Source organism: Fopius arisanus, unplaced genomic scaffold (assembly GCF_000806365.1).
Source record: "Fopius arisanus strain USDA-PBARC FA_bdor unplaced genomic scaffold, ASM80636v1 scaffold00044, whole genome shotgun sequence".
NCBI lineage: Eukaryota > Metazoa > Arthropoda > Insecta > Hymenoptera > Braconidae > Fopius > Fopius arisanus.
The window spans coordinates 475,248-498,611 of record NW_011887783.1 but is presented as its reverse complement, the minus strand read 5'-3'; the positions used below and the strand labels follow the sequence as shown (position 1 = coordinate 498,611).

Below are 23,364 nucleotides of genomic sequence, written 5' to 3'. Positions count from 1 at the left end.
TCACTGCGCATCCAACAAAGACAATTTTTCCATTACTGAATCGTATTTATTGAACTATCATATAATTTTACAGTGCACCTAAATCAAAGGTGAGCCTATCCCTATAACTAATATGTAATAATCCATATATTATATTTATATTAACTTTTGTTAGTAAAAAATAGGCATTTAGAATGACAAATGAATGCTACAATGTCACAACTAAAAACATTCAAGTCTTTTGTTTTTCAAATAAAAGGAATTCACGTGGAGAAATCAGACTCAAAATACATCGATAATTGTTATTATCCATTAATACTGCATTAAGCATGAAGATATTGTTCAATTGACGAATGTAATTTTAGTTGTGACGGATCTTTTACTCTCCCACAAAAATAATTATTTCTACGTAAATATTTAAAATTAATTGGAACTCAAAACATAAATAATTAGACGAATAAAATAAAAAAGATGCCATTTTGAGCTTAAAAAATGGCAGAACTATAAACCAATTAAATAATCACCCTAAAATCTAATCATTTGGTCAACTAACGTTTAAACAATAATGAAGAACATGTGATAAACTCATGAAATCCCTCCAAACAAATATTCTTTTTATGATTACAGGGCTATCGATCAGAATATGATGTATGTTACTCATTTCCCATACGAGTCTAGTCAAAGTCAAAAGAAAAATAAAAAATGAAACACGAATGAGGAATAAATAAAAATATTTTCCACGCCATAACTGGAAATTTTCTCTCACTTCACAGAGAAATTTTACAAAATTGAATTCTTCAAATTCTGAGACTTTGGACACAACGACACAACTCACAACTTTTCGCACAGCCATAGGCATTACAAAAAAAAGAATAATCTTATGATTTTTCCATTTTTTAAGTAGAGAAATTCATAATCATGAGTTAATTATTGAAATTATTTCGATAACGAGTGGAGTGGGAAGTATTCAAGAGATAATTTTTGAAAATTTTGTCGATCAAAAATATCTATTGATATTTTTCTCTCAATCCGTTCGTTTAAGAGATAATTTTGCAATTAACGAATGATTTTTCAGACTTATTCTAGCCGTTCAGTACAGAATTTCGTATTTGATAAATAAACAATCGAAGACAACGATACACAATTGAAATTTTACTAAGTCTTGACTCGCAATTAAGGATGGAATGATGCTTATTACTTAATGAGAGAATCAAAACATAAAACTTCTAATTTCCGCTTCAACTTGTTAATTTTCATTTTAGAATTCAATAAAAAAAAAATGCCACGATTTCTCTTCTAAAAGTTTTTCCCATAGTCTATAAAATTGAATAATTACCAGTAATTAACTAGAAAGTGGAATCTTCTCAGTTTCTGAGTTTCTTCCGTGGAATTTTCGACTCGAATGAATTGCAGTTTAAAAACGAAAAAGCTTTTACCAAGTGTCGTCAGCACGTTGAGAAGACGGATTATCTAATTCTACTGTTTATTTCGAATAAACAATGAAAAGAAATATCTTCAGCTGAAGTGATTTATGATGCCTCTGGAAGAGCCCTTCGCTCCTCGATGAGCACTTTGTGGATGTAGATATCCCGGTCCTCGAGAGAGACATCAATTAATTCCAATCCCAGAACGATATTGGAAGGTGTCGAATCATCGTGCTCTAATCGCCTGATTACGGATACGAAGTTCCTGTTCACGACTAATTTTTGGAATCGTAAACATGTTGTTAGAGGCCAATCCGCGTTTAGTGGCTGGATACCTGAATTATCGGATAAATAATATTATTTTATCAATAATCCTTGAACGTATAAAAATTATTTGGATAGCCAGGAGTAGATTTTGGATGCAATAGCTGAGATGATTAATTAAGATAAAGATTAAGACTTGCGGCTTACCAACTAGCCTAGCCTTAATAGCTTGATACGGTAGATCGTAGAATTCTCTTCTCAGTGGTTGCACCTGACTCAATGTGACGATATTTATATTTCCAAAATCGCACAGATGCACTGACACCGATTGGTCATCCAATACTCGATTAGTGCATGCACTGGAAATAATTTTTTTCAGTTTCAAATTTTCATGCTGTCATTCCAATCGAATCCCCACAATCGATAATAAGTAGAATTTCCCTTTCCCTTTCCCTTTCCAAAGAGGAAACTCCAGTCACCAATTCTTCCATCGAATTTGAAATTTGCGGAAATAAAAGTCACGGGAAAATGTTTTTACATCCGACCACCCATTCTCAATAGATAAAGATGTTAAAAGAGGGTTTTTAAGTTGAATAGAGAGATATTTCCAGTTATTTTTATTTTATGATGACTCACCGATACCAGAATCCATCGTAATACTTCACAGCGCAGACTTTCCCCTTCTCCAGGTCATTCATCATCATTTTCGTTCCATCATTGGTCTTGTAAGCTTCTTGGAGAGCTTTCATCATCCCCTGAAACAAAATCCATTCGACAATATAAATGAAAATTCAAATTTCAAAAACAGAAATATCTGGTTCATTCACTTTACAAATCGATCAGATTGTTCACTTTTAGAAAGGATCGATTCGATCGACTCGATCGATTAAAACCAAAGAATAAATTTAAAAAACTCACTTCAAGTTTAGGTTTCTCCTCAAAGGGCTGCACAATGAAATTATCAGGACTTGATGTGAGATTAGTAACACTGACGTTGAAGAATTCACCAATCCCCGGAATCGTGGGACTCTTCAATGCCTTCAACGATTCATCGCTGCTCCTGCTGCCCCTCCTCTCAAGCCTCTTCTTCCTCACATTATTATTTCCATCCCCACACTTGACGATTTTGGGTTCCAAGTCCAGAGTATCATTAATCGAAATGAGTAAATTATCTGGCTGTGACCTCTTGAAGAGCTCCACGATTGCAACTCTGTTGGACACTGGAGGCTGAACAACTTTACACAGAAGAATATCGGTAGGCCCAGCGAGTTCCCTCAACCTGGACGCCATCCTCTCAGTGAACCTGTTCCTCCCCAGATTATTCATCTCAACTTTGATAACTTGAGCTGGAAACCTGGCAAGATTGTCTGAGAGTTCCTGGAGCCTCAGGAGTTTCTTCAGTTCGACTTCGACGATATCCCCAGAGTCCACAGTCCTCATGACAGCTTCGTTGCCCCTGTACGACACTCCCACCCTCACCCACTCACCATTAGGCTTCTGAGCGAGATAAATCTGATCAGGATCAATCTTTCCATCGACTGCAGCCTTTGCGAGGATTCCCTCGTCCTCTGCAATTCCTTCCATCAGGCAATTCAACATACTAGTTAATATGGCCATTCCATCGTTCTTCACTCTCAGATAAACATCTCCATTCATCTCAATATGTGATACAAACACTTCGAGAAGTTTTCCCTTTACCCCAACCTGCGCCTCCGGCTTCGACATCTCCATCGCCTCATGCAGCTCCAGTGAAATTTTCTCATTGACATTGACATCCATTTCGCTTGTCGTGTCATAAAAAACTCCCACAACCACGTGACTAATTTCATCCTCATCGAGTCTCAAGACTTGCATGTAGAAAGTTTTGTCGAGAAGATGACTCTCAGCAATGTCAGTCGTTGTATCGCACACTGCAATATCCTCGAGGGTTGATAGACAGGCTCTGACAGTCTGCGGTGGCACCTCCAAGAATTTTTTATCGAGAGGAAAGAGCATAGAGGTGTTGACAATGTCATTGTCCCCCGTGTCAACAAAGAAAATAGTGGCATCACCTGTCAGTGGATCCAGGGCCTCGACCCTCACTCTGTGTGCCTCGTCCTTGATTTTTGTTACGTAGTGATTGAGAATCTCGACAGAAGCTGCTGGTTCTGTGACTGATGCGTAGTGTACACTCAACTCTTGTGACATTGCATAAAATTTCTCGTTGTACTCGTCCTCCAGAAGACGAATCCACACGTCTGAGGTAGAGGACACATGAGAGACATACACTGGCCATAATTTGCTCGATGGTAGTACCAGAGGCCTTAGAGTCTCTAGCGGTTGTTTGTACAGGCATTTCTCGCGTTTCGGAGAGAGTGGAGGAGATTTCATCACGTGCACCTGTGGCTCACTTCTGCATACAATAATGGAGTTGTCAACGCCTTTCTCTAGTGCCAGCCCCGTGAAACCCTCGATGTAGTCCACCCAGTCATCAGGCAGCATCTCGTGAAACTCCTTCTCATACAGTCCAGGCAATCGATCTCTGAATACACCATTGGGGTGCCCATCGACAATTTTAATTATTCTCTGGATAACCACCTCCTTGTCCTCAGTTATCCTCATCTTAGCTGGTGACTCATGAAGCCTGTGAAGAGCATTGACAGCTGCAACAGCAGCCAATTTAGCAGCCTCCACCTCACTCGCAGCATCAAATGGATAACTACTGTACTTATGTTTTCCCACCATCACCTGCGTAAAAATGTTCACCCTTCCCCCTTTACCAACATTAACAGTCTTGTACGCAGGTTCACTGAGATTGAGCCTGAGGGTAAGAGCCCTGAGCTCCTCCCTGGGATCACCAGCCTCGGGTGGAGGTGTAATAGGACTGGAATATTCAGATTTAACAGTCACTGCCTCAGTCTTAATCCCCTGGAAAATCTTGTCACTGGGCTGAGGCTCTGGTGAAGGTCTCCTCAGTCTCTCACTCAATGGTCTCACGACCTTGAGAGGTGGAGGTATTTTTTGATTGCTCGCTGTCTCGAAAGGTACCAACGAGGGCATTGACACTCCATTATTCACGTTCTGATTACTTCCAGGTGAATTATCACCTACAGGGGCATGAGTGACACCGCCAAGGACAGCACTGACTCCTCTGAATCCATTCAATCCGAAATCTCCATTGAAAAGGATCTGTTGAGATGATTTCGGTGTCTGCGGAGGACTGACAAAGGTTCTTCCATAATTATTCTGATTGAGATGATTTGAGAAAACTTGGGGATGTGGCCTTGAGACATCCCCATTGGCCTGGGGATTCTGTATCTGAGACCGATCCTCTAGACGATTCTGCTGTCTTGTGACTACTGGAATTGGCTCTCCTCTGGGTGAAGCTGCGGATGAATAAATCATGGAATTTCCATCTGATTTTACAACAGCCCTTGGAGGATGGACATTCAGTGGTTCTGGCTTGGCAACAGGCTTGGCGGGATAAACAGTCACAGTTCTCTCAGGATTCACAGGCTTTGCAGGATAGACTATGACAGGCCTCTCCTGATTCACAGGCCTTGACTGAACTCGCTGAGCTGCTGGATTCGCTGCTCTTGGAGGCCATGACTTCAGAGGCTCTTGATTCTGATTTTTAATTACTTGAGGATTGAATCTCGGTGGATTTCCAGATTTTTGCGGCTGGAAGGACCTCCTGGGGGACTGAGGTGGCAACACCTGGTGATTATTATACCTCGATCTCGCGTTGTCGTTGATAATGGGTCTCCTCGAGGTCATCTGCATTCTTCGCGGCTTCTTCGAAGTTTTCTGCTTGTTGATGAGCGCAACCAAGTGCGCTGTGTTCTCACCAGGAATTACCTCGATGTAGACAACTCCACCTTTCTGATACCGACGCAATCCTGGCACCTGCGCGAGAAAATCCTCGAGATTGGCGAATCCCAGTTGACGATAAGGGATATTCTCACCCTCGAGTGACCGGAAGTCACTATTCAAGTGCTCCAGGGGAACTCCACCCTTCGTCGCCGTGAGGCAGGCCCTCAGTCTCACAACGAGCTCATCCATATTTATCTCTTCAAATCGACTTTAATCTGATCTCTTCACTTCTTCGTCTTCTAGTCTTTGTCTCCTAGTTATCAGTGGGAATAGGGAATCAAATTATTTCGCTGATTCCAGAAGCGAGACTATTTGGAATCCACGAACAAAGGGATTATCACGATAGAAAATAAATATTTGCACGGATATTTACTCGTATTATTTTGAAATGTAAGTGTATTGATTTGAAGACTTCACGGGAATTTGAGGAAAATTTTGATGGCCCGGGATTAACGATGAAGCAAAATATATCGGATAATATAATTCACAAATGCTCGGGGTCAGTGATTCAGACTAAATAAAACAGTTAATTCACGATAACATTCACTCACGTACAGACGAGTTACGACTGATTGAATTTGTGTCGAGTGCCCGGTGTTTATATTCTCTTCGGTGGAGGGGCAACCGGCGAGGGAACCAAAGGTGGGGGGAATTTTCAAGAATTTTGGGAATCCAGAGAGGGTCCTCGGGATGTTCGACGATTTGGAAAATTTGACATTAGAAACATTTGAGAGAAAATTTAATTAAAAAATGATTTTTTCGCGAAAATTTTCGTGAAGTCGGGAGTCGCAGTTTTGTGGGTGGCGCGGGTGATGGAGGAAATAAAGAGGGGAGGTAAGAGGAGAAATAAGGGAGGGACTGAGGTTTCTTTCTAATTTTTCGTTTGTGATTTTGGGAGTTGTTTGACTTTTGCGAATTCATGTGGTTGGAATTAATGGATTCGCGGGGGCTTTCGGATTTTTTTTTTCTGATGGACATATTGTACTTACGTGGTATTTCAGGGGCTTTCTCTTGTCATCCGGCAATTGTTTTATCGGCGATGTGGCGAGTGCATCGGTCTAGATATTGGTGAAAAGGAGGGAACGGGTTTTCAGTGAGTTTTTCTCGTTTTTTTTTTCGCGAGGAAGCGGTACGCTTGCGCGTGACGTAACAAATGAAGTGGTACCTGAGGATCACGTGATTCGGCGGTCGGTTTGAATGCGCATTTTTTGCGATTTTGAAATTTTGCGGTGCAGAGAGAAGTACCAAGTTGGAATATAACCTTTTTTTATCAGTGAAGTGTATTCAACTCGCATTCCACTGTATCCAGTGTCCCATTTTGCCCCTGGATGCCGATTTGCCCGGAAATCTCATTCCGCCCGTGTCTCCCCTAATTAATTAATTAAATTTTTCTCCCCGATTTTCCTCAATTTTCCTAAATAATTAAACAATTTTTTTTTTAATTAAATTTCTATTCTACGTTCAGGGTTGAATTAAAAAGTTAAATACAGAATTAAGAAAATGGGTTTTTCCCGGGAAATCCCCTCGACCCTTCACTATAACAGCAAAAAACGGGACAATCCCGGATTAACTCTTCCCCCGTCAAAATTGTATCCCTGCAATGAACTTCAAGATTGAAACCAAAAAGGTTTATATTTAAAAAGCAATAAAATATTTTTAAAGGTGTAAAAAGGGTCAGGTAAAGGATAAAATTAGTTCCAATTACCTCCATAAAGTCAGGCCGAAACAACAAGAAAGGCTGCAAAACTGGAGAGGCAATAAAATATTTCTTTGAAGACAAAAAAAAAATGAGAGCTGGGTCTCGTTTTGAAGGAAAAGAGAATTTTTCACGTGTGGACCACGTGGAAACAGTACAAAGACTATAAAACGTGAATCCTTCCAAATTTTTCATAGAAAGTAGAATGAAAAAAAGGGAAAAGTAAACCAAAACAGTCTAGTGGATAATAAAAACGCTAGAGTCCAGGAAGATGTCATAAAAATATTCAAGAGCTGCTCGGGTTACAGACCTGAACGAATTCTGTTTTCCCCCAAATTTTCCACTTTTCTTTCTTCTGACAGATGAATTTCTCTTTCTCAAAACTCTCTATTTTTTTTTTCAATACTTCTAATTGATATAAATCTACTCCATTAATTGTTAATGAATGGCCCAAGTGATTGAGTGGAATAAACTTTTTATTATTGAATAAAAAAAACATCTCACTATGGATTATCACGACTGACACTTCGTTTAAACGTCATAGATCGTAATTCAGATTTCTGATCACTCGAGGTATTAGTGGGGCTTTCAGATAAAGTTGCTCTCTCCTCGGTATTGGATTTTCCTCTGTCGATCCTCTGTTTGCTGAACCTTCCCATTCCAGGGCGATAAATCTCCATTGCAGGTCGATCCTGTAACCGCGAAAAATAACACAATAAAATAGAGATTGCTAGAATTTTTTAAATCAAAATAAAGTGCTAGGATGTTATTGACCTTGTTTCTTATCCTCCGCTCCTTCCTGGAGTCCTTTTTATCCTTATGCTTCTCGTCGTGGGAATTTTTCTGGAGATTACTCTGGTTATCACCGTCCAGGGACTTGTGTCTCCTGAGTTGTGCCCCATCGCCACCTCCAGCATCTCCACCGCTCTCCAAGGAACTCCTTCTCCGAGATAATTTCAGAGTTTTTTTTACAGCGGACGTGTCACTGTCGTCCATGTCAAATCCTCGGGGATCTTTATCGATTTGAATTGGCTCCGGTGATTTCACGGTGTCACCCTCTCCTCGACATTCTGTGTCAGTGGAATTGGTAACTAAAATCAATGAATCGAATCGTTTAAACTCATGACGACTAGTTAAAATTTGGAGGAAAAAATAATAATTTCATTGTATCAAAAGTTTTTCATCATAAAAATTATTCACCAGAATTCTTTGGGGTTCTCTCCTTGCTCTCAATTTTTCCACCCCCGTCACCCCCGCCGCTCTCCGGGGGGGTGGTTGCCCTCTCAAATTTCCCCTCTTTTTTCCTCCTCTCCCCTTCATCCCTCTTTCCCACCTCTTTAACATTTTCTGCACTTCCCTCCACCTGTTTTTTCGACTCTGCCAGGCGCCTCTTCTCCTGCCTCATCTTCTCATAACTCTTTCCCTTTTTCTCCTCAGTCCTCCTCTCCCTCTGCTCCCGAAAATCGTCTTTGAGCTCTTTTTGGCTTTTCCCATCGACTTTCTTATCCTCCTTGGGGTGATTCTCCTCACGGCGGTACGATTTCTTGTCCTCATGCTTCTTCTGGTGTTTTCCATCGCGCTCCTGTTTCCTATCGTCTTTGTAACCCTTTCCCATTTTTCCCTCGCGATCCCTCGGGCCCAGAACTTTATCACGCAATTTGTCGTCTTTTTTACGGCCCTTCGATTCTCTTTGGGGTTTCTCCTTTTCTTCTTTATTTTCTTTATTCTCACGGCCTACTTCACGCTCGGCATCCGGATTTTTCAAAACCTGAAAATGTTTTGTTATTATTTTTCAATTGTTTAACAAAAATCTCGGTAAAAAGTGCATTTTCAGTTTCATCTTCCAAACAGAAAAAAAATTGAATATAATAGTATAACGAGCCAATTATTAATTAATTATAGAATCGATGGCAATTTATTCGTCACAATCTGCATTTAATAATTTTCTACTCGTTTATTTCAATATCGGACAATCAAATCAAGAAAACTTTGAAGTTAGAATCCATTTTCATTACTAATGCGCAGGAGCACGTGAATTTCTTCTGTCACTTCAACTCCACTCTGGAGTTCTGGAAGTAGTTGATGAAAAAGTAAAAATCTTCATGGATTTTCATCGAATTCACTGAATAAAATTCACGATGCGATGTTTCTCATAAAATAATTCGAATATTTCGAATTCTCAATGACGTCCCGGCATTTTTTCTTGTGAGAGGAAAATTCCAGATTTCTCTTGGATTTCCCGCCGATAAAAATCGTCATCAATCCGTCCCCTACCTTGGAGATGGTGGGTTCATCCTTGGCTCGCCTCCTCTCCAAATCCCGTCTCCTCCTCTCCTCTCTCTTCTCATCCCTGACCCTCTGCTTCTCCATTTTCCTCTGCTTCAAGTACTCCAACAGGGGAGTGGTGGTGACCTTCTTCTGAGCATTATCAAACGGCTGAAAGGAGAACTCAGTCTTGGGCTGGGTTCCAGCAGCATCAGCCTCCAGATTTTTAAGACTATCCAGAAATGCAACGTAATAGGGATCAGTCTCGATGGTACCACACTTGACATCCTTCTTCCTCCCGATTCTTTTTTTGGGAAGCCTCTGGAACGGTGCGAACTCCACAACTGCTGGGTATTCAGTCCCTTTACCATCGACAAACACGTAGTTATCGAATTTCTCTCTGAACATGAAGATGTCTTTTTGGTCTGTGAAGTTTATGTAGCTCCTGCAGAAGGCGTGTTGTCCCAGGGACATGTCTGCCTTGACGAAGTGCAAGTAATCATGTTCAGGAAGGGGTGAAACCTGCTCGATGAATTGGTCTTGGGTCATTGACGGAGGCAATCGTCTGATCACAACCTGAAGGATTAAGGACATTATAATTAATAATAATATTTTGTTTCTATAATCAACTGTTCGCGGTGTAAAATCATGATCAATGATTTTTTACCACGATAAATTGGAGACGACAGGAATCATAACCTCGAAATGAGAATTTTCGGTGATGTCAACATACCTTGGTCATTGGTTTGCATTTTTCTTTTTTGTTGTCACCCTTTGGCTTTACCACATCGGCACTGGGGGTGGCTTGTGTCAAGGAATTAACTCCTGGTGTGATGACAGCAGTCACCGGCTGCTGAGACTCTTCAGTCATTTTTTCACCTGCGATATTGTGGTGGTCTGATTTCTTGAGAAAATAAATTAAAAAAATACCAGGGACAGAGACAAAGAGGATTGACTAAAGTAGAGGCTCAGTTCTGGGGGTAAAACAGTTCGCTAACCCGAGAGCAGATATAACCTCTGGTTGAACACTTACCATTAATGCTGGGTCTCGGAGAAATCTACCTTGTCAATGATAAATAATCCAGGAAGACCACGTGGTGCTTTACGTAACGAGGGGAGCGCAACAATCGTTTCTTCACGATTTTTCCACATTTGCCTGTGTGTTGCACCATTTTTCCAAGCTTAACACAGTGGAAAATTGAAGAAAATTCGAGGAATAACAATTGGCGGAGCCTTAAAAAGCAACAATAACGTAAGTCAATTATTTACACTTTGATTTTCACAACGATGATGACGAAGTTCAGTGAAATTTGGATGGGTTTGGACTTCCGAAGATGCGGGACCCTTGAACCGGTTTATTCCTATCACTTCGACTTCCACAAAATGAAATTAAACATTATTTTCATAAAAACAGTAATCCCGGAGCTTGAGCTCTCGATGAATTGATCTCCTGGGAGTTGAGGTGGGTGGTATTATTTCTGACGCAAGCTTGGAGTGCGATGACAATTCGAATAGGTTTGATGAGGTTAGCTTGGGAGCACGAGGGACTAGGAGGTGGTGGCACGCTTATTATAAAGAACATCATGCAATTTTTTTATGTAATTTTTCGCCGGTGAAAAGAAATTATTTTTTGTCATTACACAGCATCCAATTAAATCCAGACATGTCCATCTCACCTCACACTCACCTAAATACTTTAATGTCAATTTGTAGACCTTTTTTGAGGGTCCAATGATTTTTTATTCTACACACAAATGCTTCTACTTTTAGGTAATTAAGTCGAGAAATGGCTGCCAATTTCTTCAATAGGTTGGGACAAATTGGTTTGGGAGTTGCACTCACTGGCAGTGTTGTGAATTCTGCTCTTTATAACGGTAAATATTGTTGTTGATTATGCAATTATTCCTCCAAAAACATTCTGGTAATTTCCTATGGTTAATATATTTTTTTTTTTTCAATTACTTTGAAATGATCTAATGCTGTGTAGGTGTAGAAAAAATGCCAATTTTTTTTTTAAAGGAGGGTTTTGTGTAAACTAATGGATTCAATGACATGAATATTTTTTAGTGGATGGCGGCCACAGAGCGGTGATCTTCGACAGGTTCCAAGGAATAAAGCCTAACGTAGTGGGTGAAGGGACTCATTTCTTTATCCCTTGGATCCAGAGACCCATAATCTTCGACATTCGCTCACAGCCGAGAAATGTTCCCGTAATAACTGGCAGTAAAGATCTACAGAATGTCAACATCACCTTACGTATTCTCTTCAGACCAGTGCCAGAGTCGTTACCGAGGATCTACACAATTCTCGGTGTTGACTACGACGAGCGTGTTTTACCCTCGATCACTACTGAAGTTTTGAAGGCTGTTGTTGCACAATTCGACGCTGGAGAACTCATAACACAGCGTGAGGTGGTCTCGCAAAAGGTCAGCGAGGATTTGACTGAAAGAGCTGCACAATTCGGTGTCATTCTCGACGATATTTCCATTGTAAGTTCCACTTCATTATCGTATTATGTCTAAGAAGAAAAAAATCTAGACACAGCTAGGATACCCATTTATTAAAATAATATTCCTTCTACTTCAATCAATTGGGCAGAATGAAGACGTAACACAGTATTTTTCGTGCGTTTGATTGATTCCTCTGATTGAAATAAATATGAGCATTGCCTGGTACCCCTGGTATTTCATGCTCATTACGATTTATCTTTCCAGACTCACTTGACATTTGGCAAAGAATTCACTCAAGCTGTCGAGTTGAAACAAGTAGCCCAGCAGGACGCAGAGAAGGCTCGTTTCCTGGTAGAAAGAGCTGAACAGCAGAAGAAGGCAGCGATTATCAGTGCGGAGGGTGACGCAACTGCTGCAAGTATGTTGGCGAAGGCCCTGGGAGAAGCTGGAGATGGTTTAGTCGAGTTGAGAAGAATCGAAGCGGCCGAAGATATTGCTTATCAACTAGCTCGCTCTCGACAGGTGTCCTATCTTCCATCTGGCCCGGGTCTCCTTCTTAACGTTCCTCAGTAAAACATCTCCGATTTTTATTTCAAAAATTGACCGAGAAATATTCACAAGCAGGAAGCGACAAAAATGGTGTAAAAACGGAATATATTGTTCCAATTATTGTAAAAAAAAAACAGAGGCATTTTGTAGTAAAGGTATGAATACTTCCTTTTTCCTGTTAATTTAGACGACCCTCGAAAGTTGAAAGGAAGGATTAAAGATTCTTTTTCTTATTTTTAATTAATGTTGGTTTTTTTTTGTGGAGTAAATGGTAGATATTATTAATTCTTCGAGTTTATGGCGAAACAAGTTTATGGGTTTTTCCAATTTTCTGTCAATAAATTGGGAATTATCAGGATTCTTCGTGAGTGTTATTCAACCACTGCCACTCGATGTCATTACCTTGAAACATGATGAATAACAGCAGAATGTTAGAATTTGAATTTTACAGAATCGAGGTGCAGCCTCTCCTGCTGAACTTCGTAAATATACGAAAAAATAATCGATAAGAGAATGCATTCCCAGTGAATAAATAAAATTGAATGAATACACAGATAAAAATCCACTCGTTACATTATCTTTCTCCCCTACTGCAGCCACATCAAAAACATCAGAGGTTTCGTTAATTCCAGTTGAAAAAAAAATAAAGAAAAACACAACCGCGCCCCCCAAAAAAAATTCTCATTTCAACAATGAAATGAGGTGAAATCCCGAGATGTGTTGTTGCAAAAAAAAAAAAATTCAAAAAAAGGGAAATGATGTTCCATTGATTCTCACTTGAAGAACAGCACACTTGAGTAAAAATAAAAAAGCCACATGTGATCACTGGAACAAAAAGAAAGAAGAAGCGACACGCCTCGATGACGTTATAAATGATAGTCTGTTCCTTGTACTCCGAAAACACAAGACTTAATTGTTTTTCCAATGAAACATTGTTATTATGATACGTTTCACTGGTGTATTGGTGAAGAACTACCCACTGGACTTCTTCGTACTCATCTACCTCTGCTTCCTGTCCTTTACCGCTCATCCACATCCCTCATCCTTCATTTTTCCTTCAACTGTGCACATCGCACCTGTTACCATCAGCACTGGACTTGAAGACATGCACGCGAACCAGCATATGCCAAAGTCGTCGTCCTCTAACTCTGGGAGAGGTTTCAGAACACCCTACAGCCACTGCTTATTTTTTCCCGTCTCATCGTCTAATTATCCGAGGGAACCTCCCAAATCAATCCCAATTAATTGACAAGTTACAGCTTAGATTGAGATTTTTTTTTCAGAACTGACAAAAATTTTAGCCTTTAACTTATGAAATTCCAATTTACATTGCAGTACGCCAATTTTTCCGTGAGATTTTCCACCGTCATCTATCGTGGAAAATTTATTGAATGAAACCGCTACTGCTGAAAAGGATATTCATGATTAAATTTGTACTTGCGGTTAAAAAAATGAGGAGATGATACAGAGAACGAGGGATGAATGGGAACAATGAGATCGTCTCGGTAAGTGTATGTCAGGAGTTGTAGTTGAGTTGTAGTATCGATGAGAAAAATTGAAATCAATGGATTCAATTAAGGATTTTCCAGGGGCAATACTAGGAAACAGTTGCGCAGTTTCATTCTGAAATTCTCCATACTGAAATAATAAAAAGAATTGTTTTGTCAGAGTGAGATTTTATTGACGTGTAGAATTAGCAGACGGAAACGGCAATTGATGAGATCGATTGTAATCGAACGAGTGGTTACCAGGATCTTGAACTTGAGACAGAGTACCGGACGAGTATTATTAGCCATTGATACTCAATATTATCGAAGGGGTGTAGAAAAAATGGGGGAAGAGAACAAATGATGGAGACAATAAAATTTCATCGAAAAAAACAGAATCAGCCGGATAAATGATGAATTTTTAAAATAGAAATCAATGGAGACAGATGGAGCAACAATTTACCATTTTACTGTGATAATAGTAGGAAGAAATTAAATGGGTTTCCCCTTTGTCCTGGTAATATTGTACCAATATTGTTAGTATTGATTGAAAGAATGTGATTGTTTATTCGAATGGACTTTGAATATGTGGAATTAGCAAGAGGCAGTGCCAATTGAGATCGATTGCAATCGGATGATGTCGTTACTAGGGTCTTAAACTTGAAGAGAATAGAGAAAAGGATGAGTACTATAAACTATTGATATTTTTTATTGAAAGGACAGAGAAAAATGGAGACGAATGAATGAGTGTAATGATATCACTAGACAATAAGATTTCATTGAGGAATCGATAGCAGTTGGATAAATGGCAATTATCGGATATATTTTTAAATAAGAGACATCAAGAGAGACAGATGGGGAGGAAATTAGACGAAATTAGACTGATAAGATATATAATTTTATAAGATAAATAATAGATAATAAAATTTTAAAAAAATTGCAGTTGGAAAATATTGGCTGGGTCAGAGACAATTAGCTTGTTCCCACGAGCAGTAGTTATTGAACACTGAGATGTCATTGGCAAGTGATCAATAACTCGGTGGAAAATTGCATCCGTAGTAATTGAAAAGTTTGCGCTAACGGTTGTTAACGAAAAATTAGTGACCAGTGATTTCTAACTGTTCATACAGAGATTGAAGTGACATGGAATTCTCTACTGGACTATGGCGAAATGTAGGAGAGGTTTAACAGCTGGTTGAGGGATATCGTGTTACGTTTTCTTGGTGGCTCATACTTGCTATTGCGTATATGATATGGTCGTCATACGCGAGAGAACCCACGACGTGACTTATTGCTTACAACGTCAGGATAGAGTCGTGTGTGTATGTTAAACTTGCATAAATCCTTCTGGGTTACAATCTAAAAAGTGACGGGATCAAATGAGAGAAAATGGGCCCTGCATTTCCCACGCAAATGAATTTTTAAGGTTCAAGAGGAGATCTAATCAGTGGATGATTAACAGGTCAATTATCCTCTCAATGACTCAATTTGTTGGAGGGATAAAATTCTAGGTCACGGATTTCGAGTGATAGAGCGAAGAGAATCGACAGATCAATAATTAAAAATTGAGAATAAATTAAATATTGGATTTAATATTGAATTTAATATTGGATTTAATATTGAATTAAATATTGTTCTATTATTAATTGAAAAAAAGGAAATAGAAAAAAAAAGGAGTGAATTGTCAGACTGCGGGGTAAGAGGTAAAAAATCGATGGAGGCAACAAGTGAAAAAAAGTTCCCACAGATCTGTGTCTTTCCGTGCGCAATAATAAATTGGGGTTTTGTGTTGGGGATTGGTAACATATGTGTAACGCAAGGGGCGTATCCGGTCCCCGATCTGCTCTGTGGCTCTGCGGTTCTCTCTACCGTTTCGTCAGTTTGCAATTCGCCACAAGAAGTCTCAGATGAGGAATACAAACCACTGACGATGATACTTTACCTTCTCTCGTGCATTTCCACAGGCCATAATTACCATTCATCTGGACGTTTGGCTTTGAGAACAACACTGAAAAATAAACGACCATTTTTTGGTGTGTTCAGAGTGTTGACGTTGGGGTGTCATTGATAATAAAAAAAAAATTTCTCTCACACGACAAAAGAAATTATTGAATTAATGAAATTTATACTAAAATATATTCCATTATGGATCCTTTATGCTATCCTTTAAAAATTAAATAAAAAATTTTTTTTATTATATACATATGATTATATATAAAATATATCATATATATCATATTTTATATATAATTAATATTTTTAAAAAATATTTTGATTTGATTTATGATTTTGATTTTTTTAGAAGAAAACATTGCAGTATAATTTTTATTTATATAACGATTAAATAAATTCAATCATCATTTTTTTTATCATTATTATTATTTATTTATTATTATTTATTTTATATTTTATTAGTGATAATTGGATCCTCTGAAGATGATTATTATTATTCTAGCTCACGATATCTGAACGCGCACAGAGGCGGACATTTATCTTAACTGTAAGGAGCAATTTTTGTGTAAAGAGAAATTTTTTTTCTTCCCGTGGATATAATTGGGGTCACGGTATTGTCACTGACGTGATTTCAACGCATCACGCGATGACCTCGAGACGGTCCCATCGGCGAACAAACGCATCGAGAAAAAAAATAATCATGTATTTGAAAAGGGGCTTGTATGTACTGGAAACTGGCCTCGAATGATAGTAAACCAACTCGTTCTAATTTACTTCAAGAAAAGCACCAGCTTTAATATCACGGTATTTTTTCGGAAATTTTCTATTCAATATTTCAAGAAGAAATTTAATTAGTCATTTCTACCAAAATTTCTGAATTTACTTGCAAAAATTGAACGGTAATTTATACTTCGCAGGAAATTCGCCTTCTTTATTTTTTTCTTGGTGCATCTTATAACGGTTGCAAGGTGGGTGATGTCAACCTGAAGAACCATGGCTGACCCTGAGGAAGACAACACTGACCTTTACAGCAGTGGACACCTGTCTCCCATTTATTTTCTCTTCCGAAATCATGTCGTGTGGATTGTGTAGCACGCAATCCTCCCGCATTAAAAAATAGAAAATATCTTTATGAAAAACATTTTCATGATTAACCTTAATTGCCACTGGATAAAATGAAATCAATGAAAACACGTTCAACTTTCTTGTCATTTAGCAATTTTGAATTTGAGAGCGGATACTTGAAAATTTTCAATATCCCGCGGTTAGGCATCCCTCCAGACAGTAATTTAGGTTGAAAGCACTAAATAAAAGAAAGGCTGAATTCGGAAGAGGTGAAAGAAATAGTAAAAAGAGTGAAAATTTTTTGCGGAGAAATGCATGATTTGAGTGTGGTTTGCGTGCAGGGAAGATAATCCGTGCAATCTTCCGGCTGGGAAGATTACAAGGTGTAGGTTTGGTTCGTCACGATCTAAATCAATCGGGTAAGAGGTTGTTCGCAAGGTGGCGAAGAGGTAAAATGCCCCCACAGGGTGGCTATTGCACTTTCGCTCAGAGAATTTTATTCTTCGGTTGATATTTTGCCCGGCGGGCCTTTAAATTTTACCGACGTACAACATGTTTTGGAGGACTTGCATGCGTCAAAAAAACCCCACCAGCTAAATCAATGACCTGGATTTTTAGAAAATTTGGGGAGAATTTTGTGGTGAGGTGGGGGTTGTTTAATGGGGGACGCGTGCAGTTGGTTAAGAAAAAAATTGGCCAACTTTTGGGTGAATAAAAAGAACGAGTTGGCGATTAATTTAATCGTTTTCGTTGTTGTTTGTTACGATTGTAGTGGTCGGGGCAATTGACCTGTGGATGAATGCCCAGACCCGGAGGACATTATTTCCACTCGGAACGTTTAATCTCGACATTGGGCGCAGTGTCGCGTGCAGAAATTTAAAAGCAATGTGTTTATAGGCGTGTGTAACGCTCACTTTTTCCACACGACTATTCGAGGGCTAGCTCCTGGCTGTTTCATTTCACCAACGAAATGACTGCTCCTCAGTTTTCAGGGCTAATAGAATGGAAATTGAATCTAATCTAATCCTTATTATCCATGAAAAACGCGTAGGACTGATTCCTCATTGGTCAACTCGCGCCGCCAAATTCAAAATCGGCGCGCGACATGCGCAGTAGATCCCTGACACATTATTATGGATTAATAATTTGTTTTTTCTAGATTTCATTCTGAAAATATCGATATACAATGTGATACCGATTTTTTTCTGGTACACATTTCTAAGATTCAAAATGGTGGAAAACAGGGGTAAATTTTAAATTCAATTATATTATGATTGCGCATGTCGGGGATTAATTGGCATTCGGACGGCGTTTGATCTGTCTCCAGGGAAAATTTATTAAAATTTCATTGACAAAGTTTTTCATAACGATCTCAAGCAGCCGAACGTGTCACTACGAAATCAGTGAAGTAGTAATGAAACTCAAGTTGGGAAAAAATAAATTGACAGGCATGCCACTGACAATATTGAGTACAAGATTGCGCCAAGGGGGTATAGACGAGGAGTCCAGTAATGATGATTGGTTTTGGAATAATTTTTGGCCGATTTCATCGTTCGCGGCTTCTTTGAGTGACACGCCATCCCGTGGTCGCTGCACCCTGCCTTTTTCGACCACCCCTTTTACCCTCCGGACATTTTTATCCTCACGACTACAGTCTACTTTTTTTTCACTCTCCTGTCGCTGCACTTTTTCACCATCCGGTTCTCTTCTAAATAAAAAATAATGAAGAACCCGCCAGAAAATGGCTCCACTCGCCAATTTAAAAAAAAACAATTTTTTGTCAATTATTTTTGGGATTGATCGGCGCTAGTGCGTATTATCGTGGAGTGACACGTTCCAGGAAAATACTCTCATATTTTTTTAACGTAAATTTTAACATTTCAATGGGACAAAGTGATCTCGAAATTGTGTGTAGAGATAACCCGCATTAAAATCAGAATGGAAAGCACAATGCTCCTCGGTGAGAGGTTAGCTATACCATAATTTATTACTTCTCCATCTTCATCTCGGTCTTCGCCTTAGTTCCTGAAAATAGAATGAATGAAAATAATATTTAAAAAAAAACGTGAGTATTAAAAGACATAAAATTTCAAAATATTTCGATTAGAATTTTTTTTTTACCCCCCGGGTAAAAAAATATTTTTTTTTTTTGTCAAATTTTTAAAAAATTTCTGGAAAATTTTCAAGAAAATTCTTTTTTGAAATAAAAAAAAATGGGGAAACAAAACAATTGTATCTTCAGGAAATGTTTTGAAATTTTTTTTTTAATCTCATCTTTTCAATCTTATTATATATATATTTTATTTTCTCAATTTTAATTCAATCTCCAATTTTTTAATATTCCCAAAAAATACGCCATCTAAACTATAAAAAAAAATGTCCTTTTCAAATTTTTGAAATTTTCAAAAAAATATTCCGACAACATTTTTTTTTACCCGTGACACTATCAATATCAACCGCCAAAATTCAAAAATACCAAATATTCCCCCTACATTTTTCCCCAGATAATTGTCAAACAATTATATGATTACAGATAAATAATGGCGCCCCGAGAAATAAATTTCTCCACTAAACCCCTCACAAATGACGAGCTCAAACGTTAATGAAAACCAATGCATCATCCAACATGCCGACAATCACTCCGAAATTAGCAATAATTTAATCATGTGTAAAATTAACAGGTGGTGGTCGTGCAGTAAACCGCACCCGCCCATTATTTTCTACTCCTACAAAACTCCTCATTCCCTTTGTATACTCCGAGCATTGACCACACAAGTAGTTAACCCATCGTCCAGCTAAACAAGTAAGGGAAAACGAATAAATAAAAGAGGTAAAAAAAAAAAAAAGTATGCATCCATTCACGAAAGGGAATAAAGCAAAGTGGCCCACGCGTACTGCAGTGGCCAGGCTGTTACAGTGTATATCAGAGGCAGTTACCGCATTGGGTGTGATTTACGGGTTCCCTGATTTACACTGATTACAGAGCTCGCCACGTCGCTAAAGCAAATAAACACCACTCCCACATTAAAAAAGGCCCCCTCTGTCTCAGCCCTTTTTTATTATTCAATGAGCCGCACTGTACACCGCATATACATCAATTTTCATTGATTGATTTTACTCGGGTATTAAATTAATCTTCTTTAGTTCATCGATGCGGCATATTCTCAAAGGACCCCCAAGGCTCTCCGGTTACTATGATCATTTACGCATAAACTCCATTATCGACGCTCGTTCTGACTTAATCTTTGAAATTCATTCCTGCGAACACATGCTTGATTGGCCATTTTTCATTATCGCCTTCGAGGAGGAATTTTTCTCCTGCCGTTTGTTAATTAATTCGGGGATTAATGGATTTGGTTATTGTTTTCAAGGGTTGGAATTACTTTTGCCAGTTTTTTTTTTTTTCATTTTTATTTCTCTTTTTAGTGGAATTCGTGGCGGTATGAAGACGAAGAGGAAATTTTAAATGAAAAAATTTACTCGGAAGGTGGACACGTTTGATGAAAGATTATGAAACTTTGGAAATATCGGGATAAATTATCGTCATTATTGCCGACTTCTTGGGAGTGCTGTAACGTGAAAGGATGAAGTTTTTTGGAACGTAAATTACTCTGTCCCATTTTCTTTATACTGGTCCGTGGTCCACCGAATTATTAAAGGCTAAACTGCCTTTGATTTATATTGGCGAAGAGAGAGCTGAAGACGTTGGAAAAGGTAGCGAGGGCGTGGAGCACGCGCCTGAGCCAACGGCTACAGGGAAATTAATTTTATTACTTCCGGTTGAGTAATTATTGCATTACTTCACCGTGGAAAAGTTACCTTCCACAACTTTTCCTTTCCTTTCCTCCTTTCCTTATTTTTATTATATCCCGGGTAAAAGATAGAAATCGGAATATTTTTTTCAAATTTTCAAAAAATTTTTGGAAAACTTTTCAGGAATTTTTTTTTATTTGGACAGATTTTGAAAAATTTTTCAAAAATTTAAATAGGAAGATTTTTTTTATAATTTATATCGCGTTTTTTTTTAGAATATTGAAAAATTGAAAAAGTAAGAAAACCAAAATTTCTAGAAAATTATAAAAAAAAATTTCCAAAACAAATTTTTGAAAATTTTTTGGAACATTTCCCAAAAATACAATTGTTTTGTTTCCGATTTTTTTTGTTTCAAAAAACAAATTCTGAAAAATTTTCCAGAATTTTTTTGAAAATTTGGAAAAAATATTCCGATTACAATTTTTTTACCCGAAATGTTTCGAAGAAAATAATTTCACGAATTCAGCCATTCACGGAATAGAGAGAGAGAGTGTTAATTAATATTGAAATAATTATTCATAGAGGAAATTTGGATGGAGCGACCCACCCACTCATGCTGAACTAAAATTACAGACATTCAGGCGACAATAGCCGATACAATACGATTGAATTAAATAACAATTAAGCAGTGACCAGATGATTATTAGCAGAGTGGTAATTGGCATGGAGAATACTCAGAACAATATCATTTGTCCATGAGTTTATTGCTCCCTTGAAATCTGAATATTCCATTTGTGATAAATTATTTTGGCTTTTGCTTCGATAAAATGACTGTGGAGGTCGGATCCTGGGATGAATCCTGACGGTAGTGAAGACTAGGAAGGGGGAAAGTAGTGATAAAAAAGAGGGCGATGGCGAGGGTGAGGGCTCTCCGGCGATTAATGAGCGGTGTTTGTTGTTAATTGCTGCCACCATTAGGTTGGTCTTGAAAACATGGGTACAGTGCCAGTGGCTGAGAGAGTTGTGCTCATCACCGAGGTAGATGGAGATGTGTACGCCCTCTTGAAAAAACCTCCCTACCACCCCCTGGTGGTCTCTCACCATGTATTATATCATACCAGGGTGGGAAACGAGGAGAGGGAGAGGAGAAGAGAGTTGGGCTCTTCTCGTAAGCCCAGAAAACCAACGGGCATGTTAATGATGCCTCATCCTCTCTCCCTGCTCTTCTTTTTCACCGGCCTTTATCTTTTCCACCTCATTTGCGCACCACCAAGTGGATACCACCTACACTATATATACTATATACATGTACTAGTCTCTATATCCTCGAGTGTGCCACCTTTTTTTTTTCAAATGTCTCTTTACCCTTTTTCGCTCCTTCAGCTTTCGCATTTTTTCACTGTGTGCACAACCCCACCATCTACATAGGTACCATCTTTCTTCGTGTGCTGGCTTTCATTGCGTCAATGTTTGGGGTATATCTCGGGGATGGGCTCAATAGAATGTGGAAAAAAGGATTTACGCCGTCTTTACGGGGTTTTCACTCACTTTCCTTCTTTCAGTTATTTTTTTTATTTGTTTGTTTTTTTTTTTTAGTTTTTTTTCTGCTGGCTTTCGTTTTAATTCGCGGGATCGCGGGTCATGAGATTTTAATTGTGCTCTAAGAGTACGCTAAAAGGGGATATGGGTTTGAGATGATTGGGAGGATTTTATGAATTTGTTCAAAATAGAGTTTTAATATTCCTCGGAGAAAAAGAGAATTTTATCGCGGTCATAATCTCGGTTATGAGTTTTTTACGATGTGCAAGAGGCGTGAGCGTGAAGTTGGAATGGAGGATGGTGATATTCTGGGCAAAGTGCGAGGAGACATGCAAAGACGCCATGCGATAAATTCTGATCACGCACATTTTTTTATTATCGATATTGAAGAAAATGGGGAATTAAGTTTTGAATGCATACACTTGGTTGATGACGAAATAAATTTGGTACGTATCACTTTGAAGATTGATGAGTGTCTTGAATTTTTTCGATAATGAGGGGTTCAACAGACGTGACATTTATCATTTTTACAGTTTTCTCTCATTCGTGGATTATTTTTAAAGGAAATATGTGTCAGCGTTTTGCTCGACGCGTGTTGCACACGTGAAAATAGCCGTGATCTTGTCGTAACACATAGTAAGGGAGCGTAGGAGGGATGAGGAGAGGAGGGGTTTGTGAGGAATAGGAAGATAAGGGCTGAGAGGACCAGCTGGTCTACGACAGCGTGTCGGGGGGTGTTGGGGGGGTGCTCGGGGGGTGAACGAGAGGGGGTAACATTGTAATTTCAGATAAGCGTCTCCCAGGAGACACGCATTGTCCCCGACCCTTCTCCTTGGGAGTATATACGTGGATTGTCACGAGGCAGTGATCGAGGGTATATGCATGTGCTCCTTGTCTCTGGTAATATATCCATGTGAAATATCTAGATCGATTAGAAAATACTGCACAATCACGAAACGAGAACAGTAATTCAAGAGAAAATCATTCGTTGGGCGGTGATTTTTCAAAATCAATTGGAAAAATCATTTTTTGCATCAATAAAATTGTAATTATTCATTCGAATAATTTTTCATTTTGTTTTTTTCTTT

General features: G+C 38.7%; 3 protein-coding genes across 3 annotated transcripts; 1 reads left to right on the top strand and 2 right to left on the bottom strand.

The window, feature by feature from the left end:
- Nucleotides 1–39: 39 nt before the first annotated feature.
- LOC105267079 (tudor domain-containing protein 7) lies at nt 40–6,617 on the bottom strand. Its single transcript, XM_011305692.1, has 5 exons — nt 6,509–6,617; nt 2,586–5,772; nt 2,304–2,422; nt 1,875–2,026; nt 40–1,738 (listed from the first exon to the last, which is right to left on the bottom strand). Exons 2-5 carry the CDS (start codon nt 5,706–5,708, stop codon nt 1,509–1,511), a joined length of 3,624 nt encoding a protein of 1,207 aa, XP_011303994.1. The 5' UTR covers nt 5,709–5,772; nt 6,509–6,617; the 3' UTR covers nt 40–1,508.
- Nucleotides 6,618–7,673: 1,056 nt separating this feature from the next.
- LOC105267078 (UPF3 regulator of nonsense mediated mRNA decay) lies at nt 7,674–10,459 on the bottom strand. Its single transcript, XM_011305691.1, is given in 5 exon segments — nt 7,674–7,907; nt 7,990–8,473; nt 8,475–8,983; nt 9,490–10,056; nt 10,214–10,459. Coding segments are annotated over 5 exon segments (1,887 nt in total). The 5' UTR covers nt 10,352–10,459; the 3' UTR covers nt 7,674–7,718.
- Nucleotides 10,460–10,611: 152 nt separating this feature from the next.
- Nucleotides 10,612–12,900, top strand: l(2)37Cc (prohibitin l(2)37Cc). The gene is made up of 4 exons (XM_011305690.1): nt 10,612–10,732; nt 11,251–11,354; nt 11,548–11,969; nt 12,195–12,900. Exons 2-4 carry the CDS (start codon nt 11,267–11,269, stop codon nt 12,501–12,503), a joined length of 819 nt encoding a protein of 272 aa, XP_011303992.1. The 5' UTR covers nt 10,612–10,732; nt 11,251–11,266; the 3' UTR covers nt 12,504–12,900.
- Nucleotides 12,901–23,364: the final 10,464 nt, after the last annotated feature.